A 22,663-nucleotide genomic window follows, 5' to 3' on the forward strand; every position below is an offset into this window, starting at 1 on the left:
AATATTTTTTAAGACACTTCTATACAGCATAAAGTGACATTTAAAGGCTTATCTGGGTTAATTAGGTTAACTAGGCAGGTTATGGTAATTAGGCAAGTTATTCTGTAGACTATCAGAAAAGAATAGTTTAAAGGGGCTAATAATTTTGTCCCTAAAATAGTATTTAAAAAATTGAAAGTGGCGCAGTAGGTAGTGCTGTCGCCTCAGAGCAAGAAGTTCGCTGGGTCGCTGGTTCGAACCTCGGCTCAGTTGGCGTTTCTGTGGAGATTGCATGTTCTCCTTGCCTTCGCGTGAGTTTCCTCCGGGTGTTCCGGTTTCCCCCACAGTCCAAAGACATGCTGTACAGGTGAATTGGGTAGGCTAAATTGTCCGTTGTGTATGAGTGTATGAGTGTGTGTGTGTGAATGTGTGTGTGTGTGGATGTTTCCCAGAGATGGGTTGTGGCTGGAAGGGCATCCGCTGCGTAAAAAACTTGCTGGATAAGTTGGCGGTTCATTTCGCTGTGGCGACCCCGGATTAATAAAGGGACTAAGCCGACAAGAAAATGAATGAATCAATAAATGAATGAATGAATAAAAGCTGCTTTTATTCTAGTTGAAATAAATCAAATAAGACTTTATCCAGAAGAAAAAAAATTATTAGACATACTGTGAAAATTTCTTTGCTCTGTTAAACATCGTTTGGGAAATATAAAAAAAAAAAAATTCAAAAAGGGGCTAATAATTATAATAATAATATAATCTTAATCTTAAATATAATCTTAATTACTCAATACTCATACAACAAATAAACAAATAAAGTACACAATTATATAAATATTACAAATGGCTCCAACTGTAATACTTCAAGTATGTATATAAATCGTTCTGTATTACACAGAATGGTTGGCAACACTAATACAGCTTGAGGACATTTATTTTTCTAGCTCTAGAATAAGTTTCTCAACAAAACACATTTCCTGTGTCTTCCAAAGCCCCTCTGACCCAGATCTCCTGTCTGCCCTAGATTTCTTCTAGGATGGAACAGACCCCCTAATGCAGCACGTGAGTTCAAAGCATGTTTTATAAACTTTGCAGGCTAAAATATCACCGCTGTCCTGCTGACACTGACCTCGCAGGCCGGTGGTCTGAACCTTTGAATTGGCTCACGGCGATTGTTTTCATCACACACCGGTGTGTTTAATAAAAGCAGAGGAAAGAAGAAATGCTTTCCATACCTCACAACCTAACAGAGAGAAATACCGCGTCTTAGCCATCATGTTATTAAGTCAGGAGAACAACATTCAAGCAGTTTGTTTTTCCAGATTTACAGGATGTTACAAACATGCTTACTGTATATGAATCACCTGGGTTTGCCTTTAAGCATATACGCAAGAAGGCTTTTTGGTGATCTGTCTACAAACATGTCGCAATAGTATGATCGGGCAAGCAGATTTTCCTGATTCACAACACTTTTATTCCTAAGTTAACTTAAATGTTTAGATTTTTGACACAATTAAGAATTAACTCCTGTTCATCTTATTAAATTGTTAGCATTTCTTATGTTATTGAAAGCATCATATTTGTTGATGAGACTAATATTATTCTTTTATTCACACTCATTCACTATGAACAATTTAGCCTACCCAATTCACCTACCGTATGTCTCTGGACTGTGGGGGAAACAGGGGCAAATGGAAGAAACCCACGCGAACGCAGGGAGAACATGCAAACTCCACACAGATACGTCAACTGAGCCGAGGATCGAACCAGCGACCCAGCAACCTTCTTGCTGTGAGGCGAACGTGCTAACCACTGCGCCACTGCATCGCCCAATAGCCAATTAGTTTATTCAATTTACCTCTAACACATGTTTTGGGACTGTGGAGGAAACCGGAGCACTATGAAGCTAATAATATGCCAAAACAATTTGAATTTGAATTGTGTTAATTTAAATTATTGTCAATTGTACTTAATAAATCAGAATTTTTTTAATTCCGTTAAAAAATGTTTTGAACTATCTATCTATCTATCTATCTATCTATCTATCTATCTATCTATCTATCTATCTATCTATCTATCTATCTATCTATCTATCTATCTATCTATCTATCTATCTATCTATCTATCTATCTATCTATCTATCTATCTAACCCTAATCTATCTGCATTTAAATCTAAATTTATGAAATATTTAACAATGTTCATTTTAATAATCATTTTAGATGCGGTTGTGTGTGTTCACATTTATACAGACTGTAGAACACATTATAGAACTATTTATTGTTTATATAGATTTTAAAATAATAACTTATCTTATTGTCTAAAAGATAAATAAAATATAACTAAATATAAAATAGAAATTATAACTAATATAAAAATAATAACATAAATATAAATGATATAGAAACATTAATCTGTGCATTTTGTAAAACCTCTTTTTCTTTATGTATATACATGCATTGTATATTCACTACGTTATCAAAAATGCCATCTGGAATTTTCTTCTATAATGAGCATTTTTTTTCAGCCACTAATGTTTATGTTCAGTTATTTTATGTTAAAAGCGATAAAAATAACCTGTTTTTTGCTAAAAAAGCAGGGACGGATTTAAGCAATAAACAAGGTCAGCGTCTGCTTAGGGCCCCCAAATAAATACCTGGACATATAAATGATAGCATAAATTTTACGTAATTGAATGTAATTATTTCACCTGTGCAAATGTGTCCCCCACCTTTAATCATTCACCAACCCTGCAGTTAAATTTAGTTTTCAAAATGAAATTGTTTATTTATTATTTTTAGTTGTGAATTCTATTTAAGAAAACAAATCAATTTACGAGATGCTTTACATGTTATTATCATTTTGCACTAAGATAAAATGCAGAAAAGGAGATCGAATGATATAAGAAAAAAACTGCAAAATAATAATAATAATAATAAAATTAAGTACAAAAGGTGCATTTTAGAATTTTTGGGCCTCATGGCTGGAATTGCTAAGAACCCAAAAATCATGAAAAATCTGCCCCTGTCTAAAAATGAAATTACGGAATCAGGATATAGGAGCTTGAGGAAAATCCTCATTCAGATGGCACTTAGAGGTTTTTGCATGTGAACCCTTTATATATATATATATATTTAATTCAATAAATAAACAGATAAATAAAAACATCTATGTAAATGAATCATATAAAATTATAAAAAAAAATGTAAAAGTTTTTAAAATATAAAAACTATAAATTGAAAATTTACAAATACAATTGTAATAATTTATAGAAATAAATACATTTTATTAAATATTGCATAAACTATTATATTTGATATAAATATACTAAGTATAATATAAAATATTGTATGATACTTATCCCTGTATTAATCTAACTGCTAATATATCCATGAATACACAACATGCATTTATCATGATACATAAATAACTATCAAAAACACCATAAAAAGTCACTATCAATTTGTCATATCAATTTGACATTGATAGTGTATATAATACCATATATAAGTATTTGATATCTCAGACAGTAGCTTTGTATGAAAAACAGAATGAAATTCATGTCATTAGTAAGTGACAATCCAATTTGAAGACTTCAGAAAACCTGAATAATGGACAAAACTGCAGCATATGGGTTTTAAATGACCATTTGTACCTTCTCTGCTTGCAAAGGGGATCTAAGAGCTCCACAAAAGCTGCATGTGTCTTCCTCTCTGAATCGAGCGGTTGTATCATGCGCTCTTTGGGGAGCAAATGGAGTGTGATGCACAGATTTCAAAAGGCGCTGCTACCATTGTTATGTTCATCACGTCAGACAGACAGCAAAGAGCTCACAGGAGACAAAACCAGTCAAGAAAGAAACTATCATACTCTGCTCTGCCTGTTTAAGAGGACACTCCATGAAAACATGAGCTCTTTCCTAGACATTCAGCGACAAAATGATGCTTTCAGATGTCATACTTGTATATGTTCTAATGTAACCGAACTCTCTTTTGCTCTGCATTGTGTAATTAATGACGAGAGGCATATAGGACCGGCGGGGTTACATTCTAACTAGCTACTTGTTATGACTCTGCATAACATAATGGCTACCAATCAAAATATCGGAATAATCAAAATACCAACCAATCAGCTACTTCCACAAAATATGTAAAACCCCATTCACACGTTGAACACCATTCAGATCAGTTTGTAATATCAGTGAATCCTTGAATTGAGACTCTGAATGGGTCATTTGAATCAGTGAATCATTTACTGGAGACTCACTCTGAATGGATTATTTAAATCAGTAAATAGTTGAATAGGCGAAGCAGTGGCGATCATCAAGAAGATAGTACAATACAAGCTATCCGGCTTGATGGCTCCGTTTTCAACTCTGCCTGGCCTGTGCTCGGCTAATCTCTTTGATCACTGGCTGCAGACATGGTTCGCACCTACTTACTGGAGACTTAGACCGTACTCACACTAGGTACAGTTGCCTCGAACCGGGCCAAAGCACGCTTGTCCCCCCTCCCGTCTCCCCCGACGGCCCGCGCTCACACCATATCGGGCCTCGGCACGCTTACGTCATCGCTGCTGCGCTGTTTAGAAGCGCTCTCTATGGCAAGCCTTTTTAGCATTTAAATCTTTGTTCTGACTCCATAAATATATTTAGAGATATCTCTAATTATATTTTGACTAGTCATATTTATAATTCGACTAGTCAGAATAACAATTAGAGATATCTGCAATTGCAATTGTACTAGTACGAAATCAGATTGGAGATATCTGCAAATATCTTATGACTAGTCATATTCCTCCATTGACTTCCATTGAAAAATATTTGCAGATATCTCTAAATGAGTTTTGACTCGGCCCAAGTGATCCGCGCTCAGGCACACCTCTTCCAACCGGGCCAGGGCCGGCCAAGTGAACCGTGCTTGAGCCCGATTCAGCGCACTCACACTTCTCAAACGATCCGGGAAACGGGCCTGGGCACGGTACGGATGGCATAGTGTGAGTAGGCCCTTAGGGTGCTTTCACACCTGCCTTATTTAGTTCGATTGAATTGCACTAGTTTGTTTTCCCTCTCGGTGCGGTTCGTTTGGGCAGGTGTGAATGCAGCAATCGTACTTGAGTGCACACCAAAAGCAGACCAAAAATGTATACCGAGACCTGCTTGAAGAGGTGGTCTCGGAATGCTTTTAAACGAACCCTGGAGCGGTTCGTTTGTGGTGAGAATATGATCCGAACAAAAACAGACCCAACCGCAAAAAGTACTGTGCCTTTTGGACTAATCCAGCTGCCATAGGCCGATACACTTTGCATTATTGGATATTGAGGAAAAATTTTTGTTGACAGCGCTTTACCAACAGAGAGGGAAAAACATTACCCGATGGATCGTTGGTAATATTTCCGCAAGATGACCATGTCGCAGTTTAGTTAAATGAATTCATGCCTCCTACTGAAGTGACGTGCGATGCATTAAAACACTGTTTTCCAGCCATGGCTGCGATTCATTCTTGAAATGTATAGTTTGTATAAAGCAGGGATACAATCAGCCAGCGCAGTCGTCCCTCCATAGTAAAAAGCGACATTTTGTAACAATGTACCATTTATTGCCCTTGGTCCAGACCAAATTAACTGAACTACAGATGTAAAAGCACCCTTTCCGTACGTTCACACCGAAAGCGGCGAGAGCGTCAAAGTAGCCGGAAGTCATTAATTTTTAATGAGAGCCGGCAGCGTTAAGCGGCGAGGAGCAGCACGGTGCGTCTTCGCCAGTGTGGGCGTCAAAGGGAGTTGAAATCAAGTCAACTTTATAGTAATGAGCTATGACGTGGTTCGGCAATCAGAATGAAGACGTCCACCGCTTGATAGGAGTTCTTTGGTTCCGACCACAGTTGTTCCCAAGGGTTTGATGATTGCGGTCACTGGATTTCCAATTATTTACAATGTTTTCTTACAGGAACATGCATTAAATAAGTTACTGGCGAGTTACTGATGTGCATTAATGTTATATATATATTTATCTTAAAAAAGGGGGAATCTCACGCGACGTGACAGTACAAAACAGTATAGCTTTTTCAGAATATTTCAGACATATGGACACATATTGGATAAATAGAGCAAAGCCACAACATACGCAACTTGATCTTCCATTGTTATTTGAGTTTGATAAGAAGTGCGCAACATTTTCACGCTAGAAACATGTTTTATGCTGGAATGTAACTGATATGCTGCAACGGCTCCTTTAAATACGAGATCCATGTAGCGAGATTTGACGCTCTCACCGCTTTCGGTGTGAACGTACGGTTACTCTGAACAGATAATTTGAATCAGTGAATTATTTACTAGAGATTCACTCTGGATGGATCATTCACACCCGAAAGCCACATTCACATGCTAAACCCCATTCAAATCAGTTTGTAATATCAGTGAATCCTTAAATGTAGACTCACTCAAAATGGATGATTCTGAATTAGTGAATCATTTAATAGAGACTCCCTCTGTACAGATCATTCACACATAGAAGTCACATTAACAGAATATACCCCATTCAGATCAATTTGTAATATAAGGGTATTGTTTATGGAGACTCACTCTGAACAGATCATTTGAATGATTGACTCATTTACTGGAGACTCACTCTAAATGGATCTTTTGAATCAGTGAATCGTTTACTGGTAACTCACCCTGAATGCTTCAATTGAATCAGTGAATAACTGACTGTAGACTCACTCTGAATGGATAATTTGAATCAGGGAATCGTTTACTGGAAACTCACACTCAACTCCTTTGAATCAGTGAATCACCGACTGCAGACTCGCTCTAAATGGATCATATGAATCAGTGGGTTGTTTACTCATGAACGATGTCAGATGTTAATTTACAAATGAATTGTTTAGTGCAATTTGTGAACCTGATTTAACAGGTTCACTGATAAAATGAATCTTGTTCACCAAATGAAACACCACTATCTAGTCTCTCCAGTTTCTCCCCTTCATAAAAACTTTTCTCAGCTTCATTCCGGATATTTACCAGAATAAAAAGTACAATAATTTGTTTTGGAATGTAGTGAAATAAAAGTAAAAGGTTCCTAAAATAAAAATACTTAAGTACTTAAGTAAATGAGTGAAGTAAAAACACCTAGTACCTGTTATTTTCTCCATGTTTGTACAATGCATTCATTCTTTTTGACATGATTTTGTTTAGAGTTTAGATTCGTGTCACCATCACTGTGCAAAATTTATGACAATCTAAATGTTTTTACACTTAGATCCAAATCTACACCCGTAATACACTCAAATCTCATATTTTATATCATTCTCTATTGTTGGATGAAACATTTTGTTCCTGTTAGGGATGAATAACTGCTGGATGAACAGACTAATGCCCTTTTTTAAAGAAGCCTGCCCAGTGTGAAATCAACCTGCGACGGCGCCAACATTGTTAGTCTGAGTAGATCTGACAAATCTAACAGACAGACTGTGAAAACATTGGCACCAGTTGAGGAGCTCAGGCTAGCAGTATGATGTCTGTCTCCTTCAGCTTTCATAAGTCTAGTGATTGTCTTTGGTGAACTTTCTCCTCCATAGTGTGGAGTTTTGATTCTGATTCTGCATTTTTGGCCTTCGTCCCGTCTAAGAAATGAAACTTTGCAAACCTTAGTGATCCGGTCATGAACACACAGTCCAGCTTTGTCCGCTGCTCCGTTTTCCACTATTTTGGATATATAGATCCCGTCACTGAAGTCTCCATGCTCATCCAGTTCCTTGGATAGAAGCAAGTGTTGAATATTAGATCAGTGAAGTAATTATAGATTTTTCAGATTCTTCCTTAAATGTATCTAAGCTAAAATGCTAAAAACACAAACTGTAAAATCATGTATTGATGAATGTACAGTTTTAAGGTAAGCGTCTGCAATGGCACAATAACTATGTATACATGTTATAAACAAATAAACATATTTATAAAATATATTAACTAAAATCCGTGTATCATTCGTTAGGTAAATTTTTAAAATTCAAAGCAAAAATTCAAAAGCAAATAAACAACTTGTTTTTTTTATTATTTGTTTTCTGAAACAGAAAGAAAACATGAATAATGACTCTTTATCTAATTTTCTGATCATGCGTTCAGATCAAAAACAGAAAAACAAATAAAGGGATCAGACCGATTTAGATTTTTTAATTTAACTAAATTGCCATGAGGCCGGAGGTTTATTGATGTAAATTTCCTTGCATGTTTGCAAACCTTCTCGTGAAGTTGGCTCCCTATAAAAATAAGTAATCCCTAAAACTATGTCATTCTTTTGTGCTTTGTTTGTAATATTTGTAAATGTTTGTGCTGGTTTGAAGGCTGAGATATTAAGCATTATTTTGGTGACCATGTGACATCATTTTCCACCCCATGTTGCTCAAATCTCTCCAAATCAGCACAGGTCATTTGTGCACGATTTGTTCTGGTTTGTGCTGTTAAACAAACACTATCTATTTTCCTTGTTTGGATATAATCAAAATATTTCGGGAGCCACAATGTCAATCTCCACCCCATTTCCTCTAAATCGCATTAAAAACAATAACATCATCAGCCACCCTGTCCATCATTCTGATTGATTTAATTTCTAAAGTGAAAGACCTTGGCCAATATGAAGATAATTGCTACAGTCCTGCTTTACTTTCGATTTCAAAAAACAAAACAGAACAAAACATTTTACAGGAAGGACAAAATTAAATAAAGTATCCATCAAATAATATAGAATTTCCAATCAAAAATATATTTGTTGAATTGAAATGTAAGCAAATTAGCTTGTTACACAATAAAAACTTAAACTAAGTCAAAGAACTTTTTTAATTTTAGCTTGTACAGCCATTCGTAAAACAATGCAAAGAAAGGCAAAGTTTACTTGAAAAGACAAAAAGGATAATTCAAATATTACCCTTCAAAACAAAACTAAATTGGAACAGAGTTCCAAAACAAAACAAGTTTAAATTTTAACTGCAATTACAAAAAGAGCATTTGTAAAATATTGTCACGATCACATATGGCCATCGCCCAGATAGGGGCACCCAAGGCTACCCTAATATGACTTTGCTGTTGATATTATTAATTTTGAATGCACTTATGTAAATTCCCAATATTTCAATAAATAAAATAAATAAATGCAGCCACTAAATTATTGGTGGCACTAACAAAGCTGATTCACTGCTCCTCCCCCTCCTTCAATGGCAGATTTAGGCATGGGCAATATGGGCGATCGCCCAGAGGGGCAGCTGGGGGCGACATGCATAGACGGTAAAAAAACCCATCCCCTAGTAAAAGCATTGGGAAACGATTTACTTTATGCAAGTGTATTAACTTAGTGGCAATCCCAAAATAAAGACGTTAGGGGGTGTTCATAGTTGGCGGGTGAAAGCAAACTGACGCATGGGTGCAGAAAACCATTCCTGTGCACCTCACGCACTCCTGTGTGAATACCAGTTGTTTGCATGCGCGCCGATAAAATACGTGCCGCTCATGCGCCGTGAAACCAGAGTAACAGCCTTTTGTGCAGAGGTGTCGGCATTCAGCGAGTTTTGCAAGTTGACTAAGTAAAGTTGATATAATTTGTTGATGATAATACTTTCACTAAGCAGAAATGAAGAATAATGAGTCAGGGAGGTAAGCCTTCATAACATTAATTCTCGGCCAGGAATCAGGTCTAAGACCACAGATAATTCAATAAAACATATTTTTTTTGTATACTATAGAATTGTCATAACTAATATTCATGCAAAACATTTCTTAAGTGATCTTGACATATCACTCCAGTTGTTACATTGTTTTCCAGTAACATTTAGGATTGGTTTCTGGTATTTATTTAGAATAGTTGTATAAAAATATTAATAATAATTGTATTTATTTAGAATAAATATAAATAAATTGTTATATTTATTGAAAAATAAATCTAACAATTGAAGGGGAGTGGGGGGTGTATGGGGTGGGTCGCCCAGGGTGTCATTTAAACTAGAACGGCTACTGCGGGCCTCACCGATCGCCGTTGATCGCGTTCAATAGACAGCAATGGCAATTTAATATTTACCTTAAGTACATCAATAGAAGAAGCTATATCAATAATATTGTGGTTCAAAAAGTAATATGGATAAATGATATTATTAGGGTCTGTATAGTGAGTGTGTGTGTGTTTATAGTAATGCCTCTTGTTCAGTTTGTTCATTTGTTTTATTAATTAATTCATTCATCTTCATAAATTTTAGACATGGCATAGACTGTGTGCTGTAGAGTAAAAGTATGTGAAAAATAACTGAAAAGTTATTTATACATGTATGAAAAGTGTTTTTAAACTAAATATTGATTTTTATTTGGTTTGCACATGTACTTGGTAAACTATTTCAAGGAAAAAAATGCTATATTATAAGAGTAATTAATTAAATTAATTAAAACCAAATTATTAGATTTACCAGAAACAAAAATATAACATTATACTGAATTCATTATTTTTTTGTGTGGCACCCCAAGATTTGATGTGGCTTCTTCTGGCCACCCCTAAGAAATTTTTTTGGGGGCGCCACTGTCGCAATAATGAGCCACAGCTGGCCAGGTGATCAGAACAGCTGATGCTTGCCAAACACGTGACCATAACAACAGAATAACAAGTGCACAGGGGAACCAAAACAAACAATCAGACAAGTGCACAAGCCCACAACCGTGACATGCTAACTCTGAACAGGAAGCAACTGGGTTTGTCACTTTTGTGGTCCCTCCATATTTTTTTATTGTGATTTACTTTATTTGTAGGATGTTTCTCTGCATGTGTTGTGAGCATTTGTGTTTAGTGCATGTAAATTGTCTAAATGATTATGTTTTTTCAATTTTATTGTGTTTTTCTATTATCTTGCATCGTGTTTGAGCTCTCTCAGCCATTGTAAGTCTGGCACAGTTATGAAAACCAAAATTAGAGCCTTCTATATAAAAAAATAACAACAACAAAAAAAGTCCAAAGCATCCTCAATTCTGAATCCAGTTGAGCGTCACTCAGGGGCAAACTCTCTGTGCATAAATGTATGTCGAGCAAGCGTAAACCTGGTTAACCATGGCTGTCCGTGAAGACAGAACAGGTGGTAAACAGCCTGTGGTGATTCTCGCTAGATTATAGAGGAGAATGTGAAGTGAGTGAAAGCCAAAGCCACAGCTTGCTCTCTCCTCTCCATTTGGACACAGTCTATGTGAGAAGCTAATAGCACCCACGCTCACATTTCACACAGTGTACTCGACAGAAATGTGTGGAGCTCAAACTGTGCAATCTGCAATTATCTTTTTACATGTGGCCCGCTTGCTGATTTTTGTTTTGCTTTCGTACAATGGAGGTACAGTAGAAATGACGGGACAAATGTCTTCTGTGGCCAACTAACCTACTGTTTTTTTTTTGTCTGTACGTTAGAATGTGTCCTGACGGGTTTGATTCATTTCTGGCTATCATACATTTTCACCATTATTTACAAAAAACACCTACTGAGTGCTGTTTTTAGAGTAAAAGAAACGTTTATGGGACTTATTACAGAATCATATGTGTATTTAAGGTACTTTCCATCTATTTTTTTCTTTAAACTGAAATGATATACACTCAACGGCCACTTTATTAGGTACACCTGTCCAGCTGCTTGTTAACGCAAATTTGTAATCAGCCAATTACATGGCAGCAACTCAATGCATTTCGGCATGTAGAAATGGTCAAGACTATCTGCTGCTGTTCAAACTGAGCATCAGAATAGGGAAGAAATATGATTTAAGTGACTTTGAATGTAGCATGGATGTTGGTACCAGACGGGCTTGTCTGAGTATTTCAGAAACTGCTGATCTACTCTAATTTTTACGCACAGCCATCTCAAGGGTTTACAGAGAATGGTCAGAAAATTAGAAAATCCAGAGGTCAGAGGAGAATGGCCAGACTGGTTTGAACTGATAGAAATGCAACAGTAACTCAAATAACCACTCGTTACAACCGAGGCATGCAGAAGAGCATCTATGAATGCACAACCATCCAACCTTGAGGCAGATGGGCTACAGCAGCAGAAGACCACCCTGGGTGCCACTCCTGTCAGCTAAGAATAGGAAACTGAGGCTACAATTCACACAGCCTCACCAAAATTGGACAATAGTAGATTGAAAAAACATTGCCTGGTCTGATGAGTCCCAATTTCTGCTGCGACATTCGAATGGTAGGGTCAGAAGTTGGCATCAACAACATGAAAGCATGGATCCATCCTGCCTCATATCAACAATGTGGGGTTATTTTCTTGGCAGCATTTGGGCCCATTAGTACCAATTGAGTATTGTGTCAACACCACAGCCTACCTGAGTATTGTAGCTGACCATGTCCTTCGCTTTATGACCACAGTGTACAAGTGAAAATCATGTCAGACTGGTTTCTTGAAAATGACAATGAGTTCACTGTACTCAAATGGCCTCCACAGTCACCAGAACTCAATCCACCTTTGGGATGTGGTGGAACGGGAGATTCGCATCATGGATGTGCAGCCGACAAACCTGCAGGAACTGCATGATGCTGTCACTGTACTCAAATGGCCTCCACAGTCACCAGAACTCAATCCACCTTTGGGATGTGGTGGAACGGGAGATTCGCATCATGGATGTGCAGCCGACAAACCTGCAGGAACTGCATGATGCTATCACTGTACTCAAATGGCCTCCACAGTCACCAGAACTCAATCCACCTTTGGGATGTGGTGGAACGGGAGATTCACATCATGGATGTGCAGCCGACAAACCTGCAGGAACTGCATGATGCTATCATGTCAATATGGACCAGAATTTGTGAGGAATATTTCAAGTACCTTGTTGAATCTATGCCACAAAGCAATAAGGCAGTTATGAAGTCAAAAGGGGATCCAACCCGGTACTAGTAAGGTGCACCTATTAAAGTGGCCGGTGAGTTTTAAACAAATGTATATGCTACAATAAGCCATAACTAATGTAAACATGCAATGTAACATTTAAAGTATTACGTACTGTCATCATGGCAAAGATAAAATAAACCAGTTATTAGAAATCAGTTATTAAAACTATTATGTTTAAAAAAAATCTTCTCTCTGTTAAAAAGAAATTGGGAAAAAAATAAACAGGGGGGCTAATAATTCAGTGGGTTTAATAATTCTGACTTCAACTGTACATTTCGGAACATGTCCGAGTTGTTTTCTTCTGAACAATAAATGCAAATGAACATCATTGTGCCAAAGCAAGTTTCGCAAAGATTATCACTAAATAATGATGATTTGTCTTCTCCTCTTAAAAAACTATTGAACTTCTTACAGGTCATCTACTTGTATGATACTTTTGGTTCTTAAAACTGTAGGCTCCAGTGAATCTCACTGTACATAAAAAGCAGCTAAACATTTTATTTTATGTTCCACAGGATAAAGAGAAAGCTAATTATTATTTACATGCAGTTAATTTAACACGTATGACGTTTACATACCTCACACAATCTTCCTCCAATGATACTGAATCCGAGAGACCCTGACGTCTTGTGAAGGGTTACTTTGAAGCTCATTGTTTCTTCTCCCTGAAACAGAGGAATAAAAAAAGAGAGAGACACTTATTTCAGATGCTGCAACAGACAGACTGTTACAGCAGGTTTCAACACAGCTTCACTGACCCTGCTAACCATCTCTCCCTGAAGAAGCAGAGCTCTCTCCATTAGCTACCTAATGAAACGGCAAAGCCACATGAGATTCAGGGTATTATCATATATCAAGCAGAGAAGACAGATCACACCCTCAGAGACACCTGGCAAAGTCACAATCAAGGTACTAAAAATGTCTGCAAATCACTTACGAACACAAGTTTACCGTATTTTATGACACAGTAGCTATTTTTTCCAACCATAATTGAAAATTTACAGCACAAAATGAAAATGTGTGTGTAAAACATTTGCGAATAAAGCATTCATTTCATGTGCTCACAAGAATAAATCACAAATTGCTGGGAAACTAGCACGATATACAACTTTTTTTTCAATATTTTCTATGCCTGATATATGTTGGAGGTGAGTGCCTAATGACAGGAAAAAAATCAATTAAGACAATTAATAGAGGTTTATTATATACAAAAGTATTTTCACTGAGGTGTTCACAGAAGTATTAGTACAATATAGGGATGCACGATATATCGGCGGTCATATCTTTATCAGCTGATCAATTTTTAATGTAATCGGTCAGATGTCAAAATTGAGCTGATATCTTTAAACTAAATAGATTACGGAATTATACAGAACTGCCTGACTCATACATGCGTGGGCCAAACTTGTTCAGACTTGTCCAGTGCACTATAATGGAGCTTTCCTCACATGGTTTATTCCATCAAAGTCCGTCCTTTCTTTGTGTGGTATTGCTGTGCGTTAACAACTCAGTAACTAACCGTATTCCTTGGATCAAAATCTGACACTGGACAAATCTGACTCCACAGCTCCATAGTTAAAGTTTTAAACTCACAGCGGTTTATCATAAACCTTTTCACCGGTCATTTTTCCCGCAACTGACAGTAAGAGCAAACATAGAAGCGTTGTCTGATTGACAAGCAGCACCTACATGTGAACAAAAGGATTTAAAATGACAAATGGGATGAATTTATGCCGCATTTTCTAAAGTAATACTTTCTGTATTTAGCTTTTCGCTTGTACAGTGATTCTGAACACTCAAAAGACCTCTTAAAATGCTTTTTTGAACATACTTATTTGTACATTACTGTAATACGTTTTATTCAGGAACATTTGAGCTGGTTTCAGTTCTTAGAACTTTATTTTTCATTTCATATAAAATGTATTTATTTTACTTGTTTGTTAATTAAATCCCATTTTTTATTTAATGTATTATTTTTTATGCAAGACAAAATTTTGTCAAGTTGCTTGTTAATTTGCTACGCCAAGAAAAGAAAATAATTTACTTTTGGCATGCTGATTTTTGTGAAATCGTGAATATAGGTCTTTATAATTCATTCATTCATTCATTCATTCATTTTTTGCCCCTTTTCCGGTGCCAGGTCGCAGGGGCAGCAGTCTTAGGAGAGAACCCCAGACTTGACTCTCCCCAGACACTTTCTCCAGCACCTCCGGTGGGATCCCGAGGTGTTCCCAGGCAGGCCAAGAAACAAAGTCCCTCCAGCGTGTCCTGGGTCCTCCTCCAATCTCACGTTCCATCTTTCCCTCACTCGTGAACAAAACCCAGAGATACCTAAATTCCTCCACCTGGGGTAAGGATTTTTCTCCAACCTGGAGATGGCAAACTACCTTTTTCTGGTGGAGCACCATGGCCTTGGAGGTCCTGATTCTCATCCCAACCGCGTCACACTTAGCAGCAAACCGCCCCAGTGCATGCTGAAGGTCCATGTTCGATGAAGCCAACAGAACAACATTGTCTTCGAATAATAGAGAAATCATGTGGTCCTCGAACCGGACCCCCTCCAACCCAAGGCTGCTTGAAATTCTGTCCATATTTTGAAATTACTGTTTTTTTTGCTTTGAGTTGGCTATATAAGATAATTTCAAATGTCAAGGGGTTCCCAAAATGTTATGCTTGCGACCCCCAAAATAACAATGCCAGTGACTCGCAGCCCCGACTATTCTCTGAGGTGGTTATGAATATACAAACTTTGCATGTAATGGCAGAATAAGCCCAAGTAATCTCGCCACTCGGAGACCATCCTCCATGTTTAGTTGTGGCCTGTATTTATTTTTAATGTGCATGAATGCCGTAAAGGTGTCAGCTGTCATGTGTGTACTCCCTGTACAGCCAAACACTGACTGTACAGCCAAACACAGCTCCAACGTCATCGTTAAATTTGTTGATGACACAACGGTGGTGGGCCTAATCACGATAATGATGAGACGGCCTACAGAGAGGAGGTGCTCACTCTGACGCAGTGGTGTGAGGACAACCACCTCTTACTCAACGTAAGCAAAACCAAGGAGCTGGTGGAGAGAAAAGAGAGAGAGAGAAGAGAGAACACACCCTCATCACCATCAACGGGACACCAGTGGAGAGAGTCAGCACTTTCAAGTCTCTTGGAGTACACATTGCTGGGGATTTGACAAGGACGGCTCACACAGACGCAGTGCTGAGGAAGGCACAACAACGTCTCTTCTTCTTCAGGCGTCTCAGGAGGTTTGGAATAAGCCCCCACATCCTCCGCTCGTTCTACACCTGCACTGTGGAGAGCATCCTGTCTGGCTGTATCACTACCTGGTATGGCAATAGCACCAGCAGCATTCGCAAAGGCCTAAGGAAAGCTTCATCCCTCAGACTATCAGGCTGATGAACACTTAAAACACCCCACACAGACAGACTCTTCCATACCCCTCAATGCACACCATCAATATGTAGCATGCACTGCACTTTAACCAATCCATACTTGAAAGAATACTGCCTACAACAACTATGTGGACACCTATTCATTGCACATATCGCTGTTTAACTTACATTGACCTGTTTTTTTTTTTTTGGGAGTATGCTGTTGTATTTTGCACTGTCATTGTATTTGCACTGTATAACATCTGTATTTTGTACTATTTGTATTTTGTATTGTCTGTATTTTGCACTGTCATTGTATTTGCACTTTCTGTATTTTGTATTTCTGGAGCCAGCACCTAAGCTTATCACTCATGATATCACATGTGCGGCTGATGATGGGACAATAAAAGTGATTTGATTTGAAATTCAAGCTGATGCATAAAATCAATCTGCTACATCTGATGCAATTGTTGTGTCTTTAATTTAATGCAATCACCCCAGGAGTCGTAATGCTGGCTTTTTATTTTAATGTTGTTATTTTAATGTACCTATTAACTACTATTAATATTTTTTATCTTCAGGAGGTTATGGATAAAATATGGTAATTCTAATAGTTTAATGAAATAAATTTAATTCTTAGAAATCACCAAATAACCCACCCCCCCTCTTATTGTCACATGACCCCCACTTTGAGACCCACGGACCTAGACCAGCGAATCCAGTAGTCCATATGGAGATATATAGGTAAGGCTAACATGTTCGTAATGATGCAGTGGCACAGTAGGAAGTGCTGTCGCCTCACAGCAAGAAGGTCGCTGGTTCGAGCCTCGGCTGGGTCAGTTGGTGTTTCTGTGTAGAGCTTGTATGTTCTCCCTGTGTTTGCGTGGGTTTCCTCCAGGTGCTCCAGTTTCCCCCCACAGTCCAAAGACATGCGGTACAGGTGAATTGGGTAGGCTAAATTGCCCGTAGTGTATGAGTGTGTTTTAGTGGTTTCATAGAAATGTAGGTTGAAGCATGTATTTTTAATGAGCCTGCCTTGGTTTTTCTATTTGATATCCTAAAGAAATAGCTCATGAGATGTGTAATAGAATTAACAGAGGGACTGAACTACACTTCTTTCCTTCTTTTTAATACTAAAATATGTAGCGGGAGTGAATAAAAGATTTATTTTTGATTGCAGGTTTTGCCCAATTTAACTGCATATTTTAATTGCATTATTCAACAATATGTATGTGGGTCAAAGAGGATCAAAACAATATTTATGTGAGTTGCAGAGATTCAACAAGTTTAATGAAACATTAAAGGGATAGTTCACTCAAAATTGAAAACTCTGTCATAAATTACTGACCCTTGACTTCTTCCAAATCAGATTGAGTTTTTTTGACTAGTTGAACACAACACAAAATATTCAGAACAACGCTGAAAACCTGTAACCATTGACTTCCATATAATTTGTTTTTCATACTATAGTATAGACATTAATGATTACAGACTTCCAACATTCCTCAAAATATCTACTTTTGTGTACAACAGAAAAAACCTTAAACTGATGCAAGTCAAGAGTGATTAAATGTAGGCAGAATATTTAGCTTTGGATGAACTATCCCTTTAAATTGACCGCTAAAATAAGATGTTGCCTCTACCCAGTAAAGTTAAATCCATATTTGTAAAACTGCTTTATGACAGACATCAAGCTGTCTCAGCAGCTGGGTTTGATCAGCTGTCATGAGGCAGATGTGCCCGACTGAAAGCGGAGGCAAGGCCTATGACTTTTCAAGAATGACAGACAGTAAGATAGCCTTAAAATATCTGAACTTAAGTGAGTTGTCTGTTAACATTTCTAGCAGTGGCGTCCCCCGCTGAAACAGCAGCTGCAGGCGGAAATCTGTCACACTGAATGAGACAAACATCATGAGCTCTTGATTAGAGTCTGACTCAAACCACAGAGAGCGCAGAGAGCAAGAACGGACTCTTTTCTTTCGGTATTATATCTCTGAAGTCCACAAGACATGCCGCCTGTCAGCTCAATTAGAGCCATGTTTTAAGTTTTGCTCTTTCCACAGACTATTCACTCACTATATGCGAGACAGGGTAATTATGGGAAGGCATTTGAATAGTGAATGAGGATGTTCAAAAGCTTGATTTCCGTATGTACTGATGTAGATCGCTGGAGTGTGAATGCTTTAAACTGACATGAAAATTAACTGACAATTCTGGCTTGGTGGCAGTGAAGTGTTTTTAGTCTTGAGAGAGATCTCAGCGTGGATCTCATCAATCTTCAGTAAAATCTAATTAAATTAAAGTGCTTGAAAAGATTCTGCTTGTGTGAGGTGCTGAATTCAATTATGATGGAAAATCACAGCTAGAAGTAACAAAATGTTGTCACAAGCTATATATATACTGTGTATATTCTGTATCAGTTATACAAAAAAAGTGTAAAAGGATTGCTTGTTAATGGAGAGGTACGCTTAAAGGGCACATATGGTGAAAAATCTACTTTTCAAGCTGTTTGGACAGACATCTGTGTAGGTACAGTGTAAAGACTGTCATATTGGGGGTATATAAACACACAAAGTCCTTTTTTATTTCAATTTCACAAAATAAAAACGGTGGACCATTTGGAGCGGTTTTTAGATAGACCGCAACTTGACGTAGGAGTGTGGTCCCCCTGCTCACCAATAATGATTGACAAGAGTGCATGACCATATCCTCAGTTTGTCGTCCGCCATTTTCAGCGTGAGTCAAAGCGATGTCACCAAAGGAACACCCTTGCTCTATTTTTAGATGTAAGGCTCATTGGGCTCAACACAAGATCAACATTCACCACATGATCGTTCTCATCGGAGCCATTGTTTAGGTGGGTTTGCAAACATGTACTTTTCATTACATCTTCCCTAAACTTCAGCTGTTTGCATTTTTCGCAGTCACAGAAGCTCCCTGTGATCTTAACTAGATGCATCTGGAAAGTGCGAGCGTGTTGCCTCACGTGGGCGTCCCTCCATTGGAAAAAAATAACGAACTTGCCTGCAGGTCGCACACCAGAAGCCATGCAGCGCCATGCATTTTAGAACTCTAAACATAGGTTTCTTTCAGGGTACACACATCAGCACCTCAAGTCGGCGGCTGTCCGCAGCCCCCAGCCACGACTCAGGACACTGTTCATTTTTCTGCTGCGCCACAGAGCGCCATCTGAATAGTTTCATTTTAAATAACATGTGAATGTGTGCATCTGTTGTGCCGTGTTGCGGCTCTGAGCGGCGCATCCGATGACTTAGTCAAAATTAACTCTGTGCGTGATTTATAGTCTCTATGTACAAGCATGTAATATTAAAGTAGCACATAGTTGGCTGTAAAACTATAAAAAAAAAAACACAAGTTATTTTGTACTCTCTGCTTGGTATGTGTCAGAGTCATACATGTACAGTTAAATTCTGTTCCTCTTACTCATGTTGCTTCTCTCTGTCTGCCTGTCTGCTCCGCCTCCTTGTTAATTTGGGCGGGAAGTCGAAACTAAATCTGAATTGTGTTTTGAACTTAACCTCAAGTGGCACACTCAGAAGAACCATAATATTAATATAAAATCTTGAAAAAGGGGTAAACTAGGTGCCATATAACGTGACATCTCTAAAGGGGAATGTCTGTCCATTTCTTAATGACTGGAAGCTGAAGTGAACTTGGGTTCTGCAGCAGGACAATGATCCAGAGCACACCTTCAAGACCACTTCTGAAAGACTTGAGAAAACAAAAACTAAAACTTTTTAGTGGCCTAGTTAAAGTTCTGACCTGAATTCAATTGATAAGTTGTGGCATGACCTTAAAAAGGCGGTTAATGCTCAAAAACCCTTCAATGTGGCTTAATTACAACAATTCTGCAAAGATGAGTGGTAAAAAAGTCCCCCACATCACTGTAAAAGACTCATTGCAAGTTATTAAATGTAGAAGAATTCTAAAATATATTACAGAGATGTCACTTTGAGGGCCCTATCATACACCCGGCGAAATGCGACAAGGCGCGACGCAATTGTTGTTTGCTAGTTTCAGCTTTTCGCAAGAGTCGTTCAGAAGTTTTGCACCACGCTGGTGCTTTTTCAGATAATTCATAACAATTTGCTTTTGTATAATGTTGTTATTATTAGCATAATTATTTATTATATGCATATTTATATTTTTTTTATTAAAAACAAGCTTAGATTTGTCCACTTGTCAGGTTTTAGACCATATGGGGCAAAGCATGTGTATTTGGAAATAACTCAGTTTTTTAACACTCTTTGTTATTATTGTTTATTTATTTGTTTGCTGGAATTTAGAACTGAATTTAGAAATAGGTTTGATAAAAATTTTTGAGCTTAACAAACTAAATTAATTATTTATAGGCTAATGGATGTCTGTGCATACAGTACAACACGTTTCCCTATCCACGAGAGTGAAAGTGAAAGTAAAGAATGAGGAGGCTCATATCTCATTCTCGCCTGTAGATGCTCTGTTTATCTGTTTTCTTACTAGTGAAATGCTGTTTTTCCACCTACAAAGTCCATCATGTAAATAGCAAATGCACCATGGCACGGCACAACTAACTCATAAAGGGAATGAAAGATGAGACTCTGATTGGTTTATTCTCAAAACACATCTATAAATCATTAAGAGAATAAGCTCAAGCCTGTTAGACCATGCGCCATGGCGCAAAGCAGATTTTTACCGTCCTAAAATAGCAAAAGTGGATTCTGACATGCCCCTAATGCTTTCACACCCCGCGCTTTGTGCATGGATCATCAAAATAGAGTCCCCTAAGGGTACCTTTCCATTAACAAGCAATCCTTTTACAGTTTACTTGTTAATGGAGAGGTATTGCAGTTAAAAATATGGTAGAGACACTTTGAAATGTACTATTTCATTAACTTATACAGTGATAATAAAACAATGTATTGAAGTACTAATATCGGTTTCGTACACAGACAAAATTACCACCATACGCAGGTTGTGATGAGAATTGCTCAGTTTTTACACAGATACAAAACACTGTCATGGTAAAGCACAAGTTCAAAGTAATGCAATAAAGATTATTTTAACAACATTAGATCTGTATTGGACATAAGTGATAAGGAACAAAAAGTCATTATTTTTTTAAGGTGTCGTTGTTACAGTGTAACGATTCATTGAACTATTGAGTAATATTAGTAAATTACATGTATTTGCTATATGGTTATGGTTAGAATGTGGGTTGGGTTTAGGGTGAGTCACATGTACTGTAATTATGGATAATTAATTGTAATTACTATGGCAATTACACGGAACATGCGTAACAAGGACACCTTTACATACAGTAATTATGGGAATTCTGTGAATGTCAATTTACGGTTAATATCATGGCCATTTTAGCAGTTTATCCTAAAAAGCTCTTAAAAAGATTACACCAAAGATTTTTTTTTTAAATCTGTCTTCTTTTACAGAAAAGACCCTGAAAACTGTTTTTGTTCTCATTGACTTCTATTCTATTTATTTATATTTTTTAATTAATTTTTTGACAGTATTCTTCCAAATTTCATTCTGCTCCACAACAGACAGTAAAATTACATTTAAATCGGTACATATAGGGTAAATAATCACAAAATTTTGATTGTTTGATAAACCACGTAAAGTATACTATGGGTTTCCCAGTGATGAGAATTTTCACAGTATGTCTGAAAATAATTTTTTCTTCTGGATAGAGTCTGATTTGTTATATTTAGGCTAGAATAAGAGCAGTTTAAAAAAAAACATTTTAAGGTCCAAATTATTATCCCCCTTGAGCTATATATTTTTTCAGTTGTCTACAGAACAAATCAGCATTATACAATAACTTACGTACTTACTCTAACCTGCCTAGTAACCTAATTAACATAGTTAAGCCTTTAAATGTCACTGTATTCTGTAAAATATCTAGCAAATATATTTTTTTAAGTTCAACTGATTAACAACTTTGGAGTTTACAACAGGTTAGTCTTTAAATATTTATAAGTTACTACTAAAAATAATCATAGTGAAAATAAATATATATTAAAATATATATATATATAAATATATATTTAAAAAAAAAATATATATATATATTTATATATATATATATATATATATATATATATATATATATATATATATATATATATATATATATATATTTGAAACATTTGGAAGTGAGTAAATAAGTAACCACAGAAACACTTTTAAACTTACACAAAATACTTGTTACAATTTGCATTAGTTATGGAAATGGATTTAGCATTTTTTGTACATTTCTATGCAAGAATGGCATAACAAACAATAAGTAAGCTCATTTTAGTGAAAGATATCTTAACCCAACATACAGTTTAGATTTACAAATTAAAATTGACCATTTTAATGAAATATTTTCATTACGTTG

At 36.9% G+C, this 22,663-nt stretch overlaps 1 protein-coding gene across 1 annotated transcript in view; it reads right to left on the reverse strand.

The window, feature by feature from the left end:
- The window catches only part of pdzrn3a (PDZ domain containing RING finger 3a), an 86,969-nt gene that overhangs the window by 63,297 nt on the left and 1,009 nt on the right, over nt 1-22,663 (reverse strand). The window contains exons 2-3 of the mRNA XM_087306664.1: nt 13,458-13,544; nt 7,626-7,733 (exon numbers count right to left, since the gene is read on the reverse strand). Of these exons, the coding sequence (XP_087162790.1) occupies nt 7,626-7,733; nt 13,458-13,544 (195 nt within the window). The remainder of the gene's footprint in view (nt 1-7,625; nt 7,734-13,457; nt 13,545-22,663) is intronic.

The sequence above is a fragment of the Danio rerio genome, chromosome 23 (genome assembly GCF_052040795.2).
Source record: "Danio rerio strain M-AB ecotype USA chromosome 23, GRCz13ab, whole genome shotgun sequence".
Taxonomy (NCBI): Eukaryota; Metazoa; Chordata; class Actinopteri; order Cypriniformes; family Danionidae; genus Danio; species Danio rerio.